The sequence below is a fragment of the Lissotriton vulgaris genome, chromosome 11 (assembly GCF_964263255.1).
Source record: "Lissotriton vulgaris chromosome 11, aLisVul1.2, whole genome shotgun sequence".
Lineage (NCBI taxonomy): Eukaryota > Metazoa > Chordata > Amphibia > Caudata > Salamandridae > Lissotriton > Lissotriton vulgaris.
The window spans coordinates 346,352,098-346,366,677 of record NC_141699.1 but is presented as its reverse complement, the minus strand read 5'-3'; the positions used below and the strand labels follow the sequence as shown (position 1 = coordinate 346,366,677).

The 14,580-nt window shown below is 43.3% G+C and overlaps 1 protein-coding gene across 1 annotated transcript in view; it reads left to right on the top strand.

Annotated features, from left to right (window-relative positions):
• Positions 1 to 13,985, top strand: part of SLC35E4 (solute carrier family 35 member E4) — an 89,164-nt gene extending 75,179 nt beyond the window's left edge. The window contains exon 2 of the mRNA XM_086943303.1: positions 9,811 to 13,985. Within this exon, the coding sequence (XP_086799429.1) occupies positions 9,811 to 10,241 (431 nt within the window). The 3' untranslated portion in view covers positions 10,242 to 13,985. The remainder of the gene's footprint in view (positions 1 to 9,810) is intronic.
• The last annotated feature ends 595 nt before the right edge of the window (positions 13,986 to 14,580 follow it).

Here is a 14,580-nt window from a genome sequence, read left to right as displayed (position 1 = left end):
TACACTTAACCAGGGATGTGTGCCCACTCTTGTGCTGGGTAACGCCAAACCCAGCCATGCCACCAGAGGAAAAGAAGTGGAAGCAGATAACATGCCGCTGATCCCCTGCCTATCTCATTTTGGCCCCAAGATGTGGCATGGTCTACAGATTCACATCTGTTCCATCCACAATCCTCTTTTGTTTTATATCTACTCTAAACACCTTCTTGTTATGTTTAATCTTGTGCCTTTTCTTCGGATATTCTTGAAGCTTTTAACCACTGCTTTGTAGCGTTGTCTGCTCAAGCAATCCATCAATCAGCAAATTTGTAGAGTGCGCTACTCACCCGCTAGGGTCTCAAGGCGCTGGGGGGAGGGGGAGTCGCTACTGCTCGAACAGCCAGGTCTTGAGTTGTTTCCTGAAGGAGAGATGATCCTGGGTCAGCCGTAGGTGGGTGGGGAGGTAGTTCCTTGTCTTGGCAGCCAGGTAGGAGAAGGATCTTCCTCCAGCGGTGGATCTGCGAATTCGTGGGACGGTGGCGAGGCTGGCGGATCGAAGCTGGTGAGTGGGTGTGCAGAATGCGAGGCGGCTGTTGAGGTATTTGGGGCCCATGTCATGGAGAGCCTTGTGTGCGTGGGTCAGGAGTCTGAAAGTGATCCTCTTGTTGACGGGGAGCCAGTGCAGGTCTCTCAGATGGGCAGAGATGTGGCTGTGGCATGGGATGTCCAGGATGAGTCGTGCAGAGGCGTTCTGTATGCGCTGGAGTCTTTTCTGGAGTTTGGCTGTGGTTCCAACGTAGAGGGTGTTCCCGTTGTCTAGTCGGCTGGTGACGAGGGCCTGGGTGACCGTCTTCCTGGTTTCGGTGGGGATCCACCGGAAGATCTTACGGAGCATGCGCAGGGTGTTGAAGCAGGATGGCGAGACAGTGTTGACTTGCTTGTACATCGTGAGGGAGGAGTCCAGGATGAAGCCCAGGTTTCGAGCATGGTCCGTTGGCTTGGGGGCGGTGCCCAGGGCAGGGGGCCACCAGGAGTCATCCCAGGCAGAAGGAGATGGTCCCAGGATGAGGACTTCCGTCTTGTCTGAGTTCAGTTTCAGACGGCTGAGCTTCATCCATTCTGCGACGTCCCTCATTCCTTCCTCGAGGCTGGCTCTGGCTGTGGTGGGGCCATTGGTAAGGGAGAGGATCAGCTGGGTGTCATCAGCGTAGGAGATGATGTTCAGATTTCGTTGGCGTGTGATGGCTGCCAGGGGGCTCATGTAGACGTTGAAGAGGGTGGAGATGAGCGAGGATCCTTGCGGAACGCCGCAGATGACTTTGGTGGCCGCGGATCGGAACGGGGAGAGGCGGACTCTCTGGGTTCTTCCGGCGAGGAACAAGATGATCCACCCCAAGGCCGTTCCTTGGATTCCGGTGTTGCTGAGGCGTTGTATCAGGGTGCGGTGACATACGGTGTCAAAGGCTGCTGAGAGGTCCAGGAGGATGAGGGCAGCTGTTTCCCCGTTGTCGAGCAGGGACCTGATGTCGTCGGTAGCTGTGATGAGGGCGGTCTCGGTGCTATGGTTTGCTCGGAAACCGGACTGCGAGGGGGTCGTGGGATCCGTTAGTCTCGGGGAAGGCGGAGAGTTGTTTGTTGACGGTCTTCTTGATGACTTTGGCAGGAAAAGGGAGGAGCGAGATGGTGCGGAAGTTCTTGAGGTCCGTGGGGTCCGCGGTGGGTTTCTTCAAGAGGGCGCTGAGCTCGGCATGTTTCCAGCTCTCCGGGAAGGTGGCTGATGCGAAGGAGCTGTTAATGATGTCCCGGAGTCCCGGAGATGGGGTGCAATGATGGAGTCGGCTTTGTTGAAGATATGGTGAGTATTCGAACAATAGGAGTCAAGAGGGACAACAAGGACTAGATCGCCCTCCACTCAATCAAACGATAATCAAAAATTGACCTAGTCCTCAAGGCAACACAGAAATATGTGGGACTATAAACAGTTCTAGATTGTCAGAAGAGCATTCTAATAATATCTCTAATTGTAGAAATTATAACTCTGTTTCAGTCTATTGCCAAAACTAAAAATAAGCCCATCTCTGATAAACAGAAACCCGAACAACACAGTACAAACATCCACTAGAAGGGCAACATTTCGAAAAAGGTGTGAATAGCTAGATGACACCTCACGGGCGCACCACCAATGGGACCCCTGGTTGGTACTCACCAGGTCGGCCCTGTTCTCATCATCGGTGTCAAATAGCTTAACGTAAACGTGTCCAAAACCCAAAGTAAAGAAAGAGACAGTGAATGGTGCAGTGTACACACAACATATATGTGACACAGACTAACAACGTTCAACATATAACACACACAAAACTGCGCAACAAGATACAACTCTTTCTTTATTTATATTTTCTTGTTGCATTGCAGTTAACATGTAATATAAAAGGGGGAGTTATGAATACTACCTATCGTCTCATACTCAGCCCACAGCCGACATGTTTCATTGCCTTAGGTATTGTATCAGGCAATTTCTTCAGGGCAAACGTACATTAAAGGTGTCACTGCCAGCAATACTGTGCTTTAAAGTGCTGAAAATCAAAAACATAGAACACATATATATATATATATATATATATATGTAGACAGCTGCCTGTAGCATTACTGCATATTTAACTCTACATTGCACCCAGTAATAGACAAAAATTGCTCTTTACCTAGAGACATCTTTAGCTTTCATACCATTACCAAACTGGCTCTGTGAAAACTCTTAGACCCACTTCCAATCGGTAAGTGTGGTCTCGCCTCCCTTCTATGTTCGCCTGGACAGGAGACACGGAAGAAAAGCGCCATAAGGGCGCGCATTAAAATCAGCTTTTCTAATCTCACCGTCTTAACATTATGTTGTCCTGCATCTGCGTGCTTACTAGTGGAGGGACTTCAAACGGCGTTTCCTCAGCACCGGAGCGCCGTGAGTAGGGCACGTAGTGTATTTATCTGTATTTCCGCATTGCCTGGCTGTGATTGGGCGGTAACACCACGTGAGTAGCAAGTCGCTGATTGGATCCGCAAATCACGTGATCGTCCCCGCCGGCAAGCATCTGATGTCATAAAATTGTTTATATTAGTATTCTGTTATATTTTGTGCGTCCTATTATATTGTTGTGCGGTGGGACAAACATAAAGACAGAACAATCTGGCCTCCGCGGGGGATATAGAGGATCGGAAAACATTACCGGTCCTCAAGCACAAATGTCACCTCCCAGAACTCAAAAAGCATGGGGGCCATCTTGGAACAGTGTAGCTTCACAAAATTATAGCTGGCTCCAAGGGAGAAACGCACTTCAGTCTGTTCATTATCACCTCGTTTAATTCCTAATGCCCATTAAGGACCTACTTTAATAGTATATTAATAGTGTGTTAAAGGCCAGGAATTTAGGTGGAGGGATGTTCTCAGTGTGATCTATATGTCATCGGATTTTAGATTGTTAAAATCCGATGACATATAGATCACACTGTAAATATAGGAATTATTCATTTATCTGATTCAATTTGATAAGTGGTACTTTTGATAATTATATCAGACACTCAGGGTAGCTGACCCTTGCTTTTTTAACTGTAAATACTGAGAACATCCCTCCACCTAAATTCCTGGCCTTTAACACACTATTAATATACTATTAAAGTAGGTCCTTAATGGGCATTAGGAATTAAACGAGGTGATAATGAACAGACTGAAGTGTGTTTCTCCCTTGGAGCCAGCTATAATTTTGTGAAGCTACACTGTTCCAAGATGGCCCCCATGCTTTTTGAGTTCTGGGAGGTGACATTTGTGCTTGAGGATCGGTAATGTTTTCCGATCCTCTATATCCCCCGCGGAGGCCAGATTGTTCTGTCTTTATGTTTGTCCCACCGCACAACAATATAATAGGACGCACAAAATATAACAGAATACTAATATAAACAATTTTATGACATCAGATGCTTGCCGGCGGGGACGATCACGTGATTTGCGGATCCAATCAGCGACTTGCTACTCACGTGGTGTTACCGCCCAATCACAGCCAGGCAATGCGGAAATACAGATAAATACACTACGTGCCCTACTCACGGCGCTCCGGTGCTGAGGAAACGCCGTTTGAAGTCCCTCCACTAGTAAGCACGCAGATGCAGGACAACATAATGTTAAGACGGTGAGATTAGAAAAGCTGATTTTAATGCGCGCCCTTATGGCGCTTTTCTTCCGTGTCTCCTGTCCAGGCGAACATAGAAGGGAGGCGAGACCACACTTACCGATTGAAAGTGGGTCTAAGAGTTTTCACAGAGCCAGTTTGGTAATGGTATGAAAGCTAAAGATGTCTCTAGGTAAAGAGCAATTTTTGTCTATTACTGGGTGCAATGTAGAGTTAAATATGCAGTAATGCTACAGGCAGCTGTCTACATATATATATATATATATATATATGTGTTCTATGTTTTTGATTTTCAGCACTTTAAAGCACAGTATTGCTGGCAGTGACACCTTTAATGTACGTTTGCCCTGAAGAAATTGCCTGATACAATACCTAAGGCAATGAAACATGTCGGCTGTGGGCTGAGTATGAGACGATAGGTAGTATTCATAACTCCCCCTTTTATATTACATGTTAACTGCAATGCAACAAGAAAATATAAATAAAGAAAGAGTTGTATCTTGTTGCGCAGTTTTGTGTGTGTTATATGTTGAACGTTGTTAGTCTGTGTCACATATATGTTGTGTGTACACTGCACCATTCACTGTCTCTTTCTTTACTTTGGGTTTTGGACACGTTTACGTTAAGCTATTTGACACCGATGATGAGAACAGGGCCGACCTGGTGAGTACCAACCAGGGGTCCCATTGGTGGTGCGCCCGTGAGGTGTCATCTAGCTATTCACACCTTTTTCTAAATGTTGCCCTTCTGGTGGATGTTTGTACTGTGTTGTTCGGGTTTCTGTTTATCAGAGATGGGCTTATTTTTAGTTTTGGCAATAGACTGAAACAGAGTTATCATTTCTACAATTAGAGATATTATTAGAATGCTCTTCTGACAATCTAGAACTGTTTATAGTCCCACATATTTCTGTGTTGCCTTGAGGACTAGGTCAATTTTTGATTATCGAAGATATGGTGAGGACAGGGGTCGGTGGGGGAGCCGGAGTGGATGGTGTTCATCGTGCGGGTGGTGTCTTCGGTGCTGATCGGGGTCCAGTTGCAGAGGGTGGTGGTGGGGGGCGCTGGTTCGGTGGTTGGGTGTGTGGTCTGTGCGCTGAAGCTGTTGTGTATGTCGGCGATCTTACAGTGAAAGAACGGGGCGAGTGAGTCACAGAGGTCTTGCAAGGGTGTGATGTCGTTGTTGAAGGTGCTGGGGTTGGAGAGCTCTTTAACAATGTTGAAGAGTTCCTTGCTGTGTGGGTGTTGTTGTCCAGATGTGCTTTGAATGTTATCCTTTTGGTGGTGCGGACCATCTGGTGGTGTTTGCGGGTGGCGTTCTTGAGGGCTGTCATGTTCTCCGTTGTCTGGTCGTGGCGCCAGGCTTTCTCGAGGGTGCGGCAGGTTTTCTTGGAGTTTTTGAGGTCGTTGGTGAACCACGAGGCGTTCTTGCTTCCGGGATGCTGCTCGATCAATGCTTAGATACCCACAAGCATGAAGATTGCATTCTACACCTACTAAAGCAAATCATATTTCTAGTAACCATTTGGCTGTGCTGATGTTTTTCCTAACCCCTCTTATGACTTCCAAGTGAACGGGTTGAAGAAGTTTCTTTTACCAGCCTTACTGTTCATGCACTTGAATATGTTTCCTCTATGTTTTGAAGAAACCAATACTGTCTTCAATTCATACTAGGAAGAAAGGGTTGCTTTTCTTTCCTGCTCTCATATTGTATCCTGCATTGAGGTACTCAATGCAGGATTGAAGACCACATGGCCTCATAGCACGGGGTCTTCAATCTCTTCAGCTGATCTATTCGCCTCCTTTGAATATGTATTCCGACTGCATGCATTTCTCTATTTTTTCGCCTCTCCCTTCTGGTTCCCTTTTCTTGCTCGATTGCAATTTTTTTTTGTATTTTCTACCAATCCGTCCATGGGCTTGCTTATTCCAAAGACTCTTCACATATTCATTATTTATACTTCAATTTAGAACATTCACTCAACAACTCAATCCCTATTTCCGGATCCTCGCAGGTTGTTTCCTGAATGCTTTTGTTCTCTCTTCTTGCAGTGAAGCTTACAACCTTGTTCATAGCCTCAGTTCTGGTCTTGGTGTCATGTGGATTATATAAACTATGGCATAAACGATATAAAATACATTAGATAAATTAATACTATGCATTGCAATGCTATTTCATGGTTTGAATAGTGAAAACTCAATTGTTTGAATACATGAAATGAGGGAAATTACATTTCTGTCAGAAAGAGTGAAAAGTTCATATCTGTCCATTGAATTGAAAGAAGAGCAAAGAAGAAAAACAGACACAGAATGATCGTTTCTTTTTTTTTCTTTTAATTAAGTATACAGATTCATATCAGAACATCAAGGACGTAAGCTTTTGTTATTGCATTACGTATTCTGAACAGGGTTCCCCACCACTTCTATACATCTTTGCTGCATGCAAGTCACTTCACGTTCCAGCGGCATTCCCCTCCTTTTCCAGGCTTGCCAGAATGATCATTTCTACACGTTTTTGATTACTTAGGCCTCATAGTTTTGTTGGTTAATGTCATGTAGGAGTAGCAGTTGCTTACCGGTCTTGTCCTGGCATTCCCCGCGCTATCTGTGATCTCATGAGCCACGAAGGCAGCAGAAGGAACAGGGTGAAAGAGACCCGAGGTGGAATCAAGGCTGCACAATACTGGTATACGGCGCCCTCAACATCTGATAGCGCGAGTCGCAAGGTTTGGAGCACAATTTTGTGCCCTATCACTTATTCTTTTACAAATTAAGCAGGGAAATGGGGCTATATGTATCAAGCCTTTTTTGATTCACAAAGGCCGATATTCGCCGAATTTCGGCCTTTGCGAATCGCAAAAGGCTAATTAGCATGAATTGAAATGTATCAAACAATCGCATCTTAAGGAATCGCCAATACTTGTGATTCCTTAATTTGCCATAGCATTTAAGGAATCGCAATTTTGTGATTCCTTAAATGCTACGTATGAAGCATTTTACTGTTGCGAATTCAGCTTAAGGAATCGCAATTTACCACCAACTTCCAGTTGGTGGTAAATTGCGATTTCTGTTCAAAATACACTAATTTGTATTTTTGATTGTGGCATGTGACGCACATACATGCCCATAGGGCATGTATGTGCGCCATATGCACACACATGTCATTTACAGGGGTGCAGCAGGGTGTTCTTGAGACACCCCTGCACCCTTGCAATAATTCTCAAAATGCGATTAGCAAATTGCGAATTCACAATTTGAGAATTATTTGGAAATCATTCCTATGGGCCTCCTGGCCCCTAGGAATGCATTGGAAATTATTCCTTAATTGCGAATTCACAAAATGGGAATTCACAATTAAGGAAGATTAAGGAATCACTAATTAAAAGCGATTTTCTTCATACATACCATTTTGCGATTCCTAAATAGCGATTCCTTAAAAATCGCTATTTAGGAATCGCAAAACGGAACTATGATACATATGGCCCATGGTCCCAAAGTGTTTGCTCTACGGGTAGATTTGCCTTAAACAATGCAGTGCTCCATAGGACTATACTAGTCACATTGAAAGTGATCTCATGGAGCGTCATGGCAGGTCTTAAGGAATGGGTGTGACTCACTGACACTGAATTGTAGAATTGACCAGATTATAAGAACTCAATAGGCAATGCTGACCACATTTTGTGAAGAGCACGAAGGGCCCTACAGAATAAGGAGACAATGAGTAGAAGGTGAACAAATCATTACACGCACCACTCTGTAAGGTACTAACCAGAAGTTCTAGCTTTGAAACAATCATGACAATTGGTACAGAATCCAGGTTTATCAATTCGTTCCAATGTACAGTCACTACCAAAATGTATAGGATGTGTTCATATGGCAAGGGCTACTTTGATGGAAGTGGAAATCTTGTAGATGTTCGAGAAGCGGAGCATGATTTAAAGCATGCAGGACTGGGCAGAGGTGTAGGGACCTGTGCATGATTAGGATGCAGGGGGCAGTGTTTTCATAGGTGACACACTATTCACAGTCCATAAATGTTCCATAATCTGGTACCTGATGGGTCAGATACACAAGGTTCCTGCTAGGTCTAAACTTAGCCCCCCCCATATGCTCTTAACATCACATGAAGCACAAAAGTATATAGATGGCTGAAGTGCTGGTAGATCTGTGCTGTTTGATTATTCATACTCCTGTTTTAAGAGTACATAGGGCCTTATCTATGAAAAGTGACGCATTGCTGCGAGAAAACAGTGATGCTTCATTTTTCATTGCCACCTCCTTGCGACACCAATCATGCGTCATATTTACAGTATGGCGCATCATGTCGTAAGGAGTTACAGATACGTCAGTATTTCTGACGTATCTGTAGGCACAAAAATGACGCATTGAGGAGTGTGTCACAAAAGTGAGGCAACTCCAGCAATGGGTCATTACACATGGACAAGTCCCATGTGAAATGTGCCTGCGTCAGTATTACAACGGTCATGAGGCAGGCGTAAGGTGTTGACGCTTTTGAGTCCTAGAAGTGGCACAGTGAAATCTTATAGATTTCACTGCATAACTTCTACAACCCTTTCTTGTGTCGGAGCGCCCCCCTGCTACATTATACCCCGCGCAGGTATAATGTGACACAGGGGTTTACAAAGTGCAGCATCTACCTAGATGCGTCACTTTGTAAATATGGTTCAACAAGGCTCACTTTTTACGCCGCTGGTACATCACAAAAAATGACGCATCGGTGGCACAAAAGTTACGCAAGGGCTCATAAATAAGTCCCGTAGTCTCTAGTGTGCTTCTAGATGTTTTTCCAGACATGGCCCTGGGAGGTCATTGGAAGAATGTGCGCTGACATTGGTTGATGTGCTTCCTAAATGTCCTCTTCCACTGCTACTGGTCGGTTATTCTGAAATGTCTCTTTCAGCATCCAGTGTCCTAAGCACTAACTAACTCGTGGTTTATAATATAGGAAAAACAGAAATGCCACAGTATCATTTTTTATGACATTCTGAGTCCAATAAAGGACCCAGTGCTCTCAGGCCTTTGTAAACTCCTCGAAGACTAAGCCTGACAGTGAGAGGCCATAAACACTTATGACACGGAGTCTTTGTTGATCGCTTTTCATGAAAATTTTACCCACAGAGGTATCAAAACACCATTCATTCTTTCAAAGACTTTACCATCTAAAATCCTTCCTATGCCCAACCAATATCCATACGCTAACTAGATTAAACCTTTTAAGAATCTTAGGCATATAAGTCAGAGTTCCCACACTGGGAGTTGGCAAAAAGGGACTAGTGTGCGGAATGTGTATGTGGTGCACTGGGTCCTCTTGATTCATAACCATACAGGCTCTGACTGCACCCTTGAGAAGTGGTCCAAAGCACAGGTATGTTGCCAGCAAATGTATAAATCCCTTCATGTAACTTTCACTCACTGATTCAGTAGGTCCCCCTCTACTAGGAAGTGTAAGATGATGACCCCCCAAGTTGCTTGGGATTAGTTCTTTCTGAGTTGAGAGACAGAAATCCATTTTTAAATGTGAAGTGTTACATATATTTCAGTGAATATTGTCCCTCAGTCAATGCCCATTGAGTCTGAATTGTTGTAGGTGCTTTACAAAGTTGTAATAACATCTCTTTTGCACTTTTTCTTTGCAGGTAGCATTCTAAAGGAAGAAAAAATAAACTCTGCGACTTTGCTCTATCTGATGTCCATTCCCAGCTTCTTCATCCTCTTCCTTGCAGCCGCGTTCCTGGAGCTCGGCAAGGCATGGGACATCCCGCCGCATTGCGACAACAGGCTGTGGCTGTTCATCCTCCTCAGCTGCCTTGGGTCAGTCCTCTACAACCTGGCCAGCATTCAGGTCATCGCGCTGACATCTGCTGTCACCATCCATATCCTGGGGAACCTAAACTTGGCTGTCAACCTCATTCTGTCAAGGATTCTCTTTGGTGGAGTCTTGACTTTGTTCAGCTATGTGGGCATTGGCCTCGCCTTGGCAGGGGTGCTCATCTATCAAAACTGCGACTTTCTGAGCAGCTCCTGGACTTCATGGAGGTTGAAGGACCAACGACACAAAATTGACTAAGTTCTTGGTTCTCAATATGGCATAAGAGTCCTAAAGGCGTCAAACACAATGCTGAAAGGGAGCAATGCTCTGGGTTGTCTTAAGTAACTAGCGCTCTTTTAGCAGAAGGAACAGAGCAGAGTCAGTGCCTCTGGACAAACTTATTCTATGTGTTATTATCACATAGGAATAAGTAAAACAGGCTATGCAATAACCAAAACTGTTTTTAACAGCCTGTTTCTTCTAAGTCAACATCTGCTTACTTTGCACAGCAAGCAAAAGCCAGTGCTTGCCTCACCAGTCCCTTTGAATCCCACATACAACGAATACATCTGAATTAATTTTAGATAAAACTATTTGAAACCATTGAGTACTGACACTGCCCAAAACAGGTGGAGAGGCACTACGCGATATTGATCCTGGGTTACATATGTAAGAATACCTCAAGACTCACAAATGAACAATCTTCAAGTTTTTTGAGTATCCTTCATCCTCAAGAATAGCTGGTTCAAGAAATTGGATGCACTTTAATGGCGGTCACATTTGTAACTGGAAATGCAACGTATTTGTTGGCATGTTACCACATGCATTGAATAGTCACAAGATGCAGGGAGTGGCCAGTCGGCAAAAGATGGCTTGCCAAACCTGTTATACAAAAAGAGCTGCTTTAATGTACTTAGTTTTTCTTTCTGGATCTACATTTCTCAAATATAGGTTATTATTCGGAGTCAAGAGAGTTAGGCTTCGTTTCCAGGGTACACTGCAGAATGCAATCACTTATAGGTTCGTAGCGGATGGGACGACGAGGTGCAGCAGTATTTCTTCTGCGGCATCAAAGAGGGGAATGGAAGATGTGAATTTATAGAACTCTGTGATGGCTAATTCTTCAGTGTTCATGAAGGATCGGGTTGTTGCCAACAGTGGACATTTTCTCTGGGAGGCATTTCCATTTATTTTTACACAGTTATTATGAACTCTTGGAGAACGATCCTCTTGAAGTCTGTAATCTAGGCACTGCACTCTTTGATGGATGTAATGTGAAGCACTTCAATCGTAGTGGTTGGGTTAAGAATAGAGGCATATACTTGTGTTGAGTTTTTAGGTCACCATCACATGAATTTCCTTATGGGACAGACATTGTACCTCATGCAGTTTGCTCTGTGACACACTGTTTGGTATTGTGTGTGATACAATGATCCTCCTATCAGGCTGAGATGTGCAAATACAACTCAGTGTCATTATTCTTCACAGGCCGTAAACATGCATGCAGCCCTCGACTTGGCCAAAGTAAATATTTGGGAGACCATATTGAGCCATGAACGACTACACTGGGATCACCAACTGGGAATGCCATGGAAGAGGGTCTTTTTATTTGTTGCATTTGTTGCACCCCATCACTGGTAAAGAGCAGAGCATCCATTGTCATCACTCAACCTTGCTGTTACAATTTGGAAAAGCTCTGACTATGCAATAAAGCACAGTGTCGCAAGCTAAAGAGAAACCCCGTCAGGCACCAAAAAGAATAGGTTTTAGATCCTTCAGCCTTTGCAAATTCGCACTATCTCAGGGCCAATTCCATCACTGTGAACTTTTTCTAGCACAGCTTTCAAGAATAAAGAAAATAGGTGCTGTTGCCTTGGACATTAGACCTAAAGAAAGTCATGAATAGGTTATTTTGAAAAATGGTAACATAGGACAAAAAGTCGTAGCCATGTTGGAATAAATACGCTAAGCAGGCTGCAAAGACTGCTACCTTGCTAAGGAAGATTAATGGGATTCCCACTAGGGTGGTAAAGTTAACCGTATAAGGAAAACATAATATTGTTTCAAAAGACCCCCATTATCACAATGGAATGTTTTATAGGGACTGGCATACTGATGCTTGTTTCTGATGCAATTGCCACAAAAGTAATCTTAAGAGACACTCGCGAAAATGGAGTATTTGTTGATATTCCCAACACTAGTTTGCAGGGTTCTTTGTTAAGGCCAAGTGCAGAAACTCCACCTCTCACTCCTTGATAGTACTTTGCTTGGGGACGTCCAGGGACATACCAAGCTCTCTATAGGGAGGCTAAGGTGGGTAAGGAATAGCTCCTCAGGAACCCTGAAAATCAGCTGAGACATTGTAGGGAGGGACGTAGGATACTCTCTTCTTTTAAGGTTCGAAGATCACTCCTCTGAGAGAGGTGGATGTTTTATCTTTCATAAGAACCAGGTTTCCTCGGACTAAACTGCAGTCACCAAAATAGCATGTGCAACAAAGGGCTGTACTTGTTATTTTTACAACTCCGGCAAACCAAGAGATAAGAAAAGGCACATAAGCGTCTAAATATCAAGCCATCATCTAGAAACACAGGCTTCTTGCTTCGGTGATATGGCTGGATTTTCAGTTCTGTTCGGTCACCAAAGTTATCGATGGCTGGGCCAACACATGCCTTAAATGTCGGGTTAAAGACTTCTTGGTGAAGTTACCACTTGTGTGGAAATTGAGACTCCAGCTCAGGGTGTCTAGTCTCTTGTTGTTGACTTCCAATAAGGTTGGAATACCCGAAGTAACATGCCTTCGGTGAAAGCAGACTCCACAGTTTCACTGCCAGTTGCCATAATCAGCAGAGCTGTGGAACCTGAGTGCACCCTTTCTTCTTCACATAGTCTCCAAAGAATCTCCCCTTAGGGACAAACTTGGTCTACCCCAGATTGGCCATCTTTTGGTCTGGGAGGCTAAGCCTGCAATTGTGGATGAAGCTGGCGGTTTGGAGTGAAAGGCCTTTCTAGGTTGCAAAGAGGATGGTAGTCTACGTACTGCCCAATGAATGATGCTCAGTGAATTGGCTGTGGCTGTGTACATTTTGTACCGCTGGAGACCTTACCAATGCTTTGTTTTTCAAGATTCAGGATTGCCTGCTTCAGAAGTTTATACTTGTTGGTTTTCTTGCCTTGATTGAGCATAATCTTCTGCTCTTTCACCACGCAGTCTAGAAACAGTCAGGGCAATTCACAAAAGTAATGCACACTTGTGAGTGATATGCATGTGTAAGTTTACTCATACACTTTTGAGTAACTTTATTACTTTTTTCTATTCACCATTTACGAGTGTAAAGTTACTCAAAGTGTAGACTCACTTCTCCATCTGGAGACAAATCTTTAAATGCAAGTTATTAGTGCCAAAAAGGAGCAGTAGTAAGACCAGCACAATACATGGTGATTCACTGATACTGCAGTACCCTCATATGGAAAATAATGGAGGAAAGGACTTTAAATAGAACTCAGTAGGAAATATTGTTAAATAAAATGACATTATTTAAAATAGTTAAAAATGTAACTTCTAACAATTATTTAAAAATAAAATGTTTAATACATTTTAATAAGCTTCTTTGAATTAACACATGAATGTAACTTAGGTGGTTTACGATAAGGATATACCAGGAGTGGGCTAAGGATGTGGGCATGGGAGGAATGGAGGAAGTAAGGGGGTGTGATATGTACTATTTAATTGTTGGGGGTGGTAATGGGAGGATGTAATTGCATCACCATAACCAACACTCACCAAACATGGAACATTATTGTTTTAATGACTTGCTGTTGTGTTCTGCCAATCTGTGAGATGATCTCAATGCTGGGTACTGCTGAAAATTATGTGTCCTGAATTATGTTTTTCCTGATGATTAAAATAATGAATAAAGATTATGAAATTTAACTTTTCTTACAATTTAATTAAATTACTTTTAGTTCTATACGTTATTTGTAATAATTATTCATATATAATAAAAAATATATGTTTTTACTCTAGGGGGGATTTCATTTTATGAATACATCTTTTTTTAAAGGTAATTTTTTAATTCAAAATTAAGTTAAAAGGATTGTATCCATTTTTGTTCTAAATTAAAAATAAATATACACAAATAATTTACATTATTATTTAACAAAAGGATAATGTTACTTACCCAGTAAGCATCAGTTCTTGGCATGTCCATGCGTATGTATGTAAAGTGAGAACTGCAACAACTACAGTTACCCGGGGAGGCAGGTGGGTGAATGTGTATCTACAGCTCTACATGCCAAGAACAGATGCTTACTGGGTAAGTAACATTACCCGTTCGAGGCATGTGAGCTGTAGATGCTTTGCACACCCTATACAGCAGTATACTCCCAAAGCGGTGGCTAACCTGTATTTGTTGCACTTGTTTGAAACAGTGTTTTAAGTACTGCCTGGCCTACATTAGCTTGTTGCCTCACTAACACATCTACACAATAATGCTTGGTGAATGTGTGCGGTGTAGACCAGATTGCTGCCTTACAGATGTCAGCTACAGGAATATTGCTTTAGAAGGCCATAGTAGCCCCTATCTTGTGAGTGGAT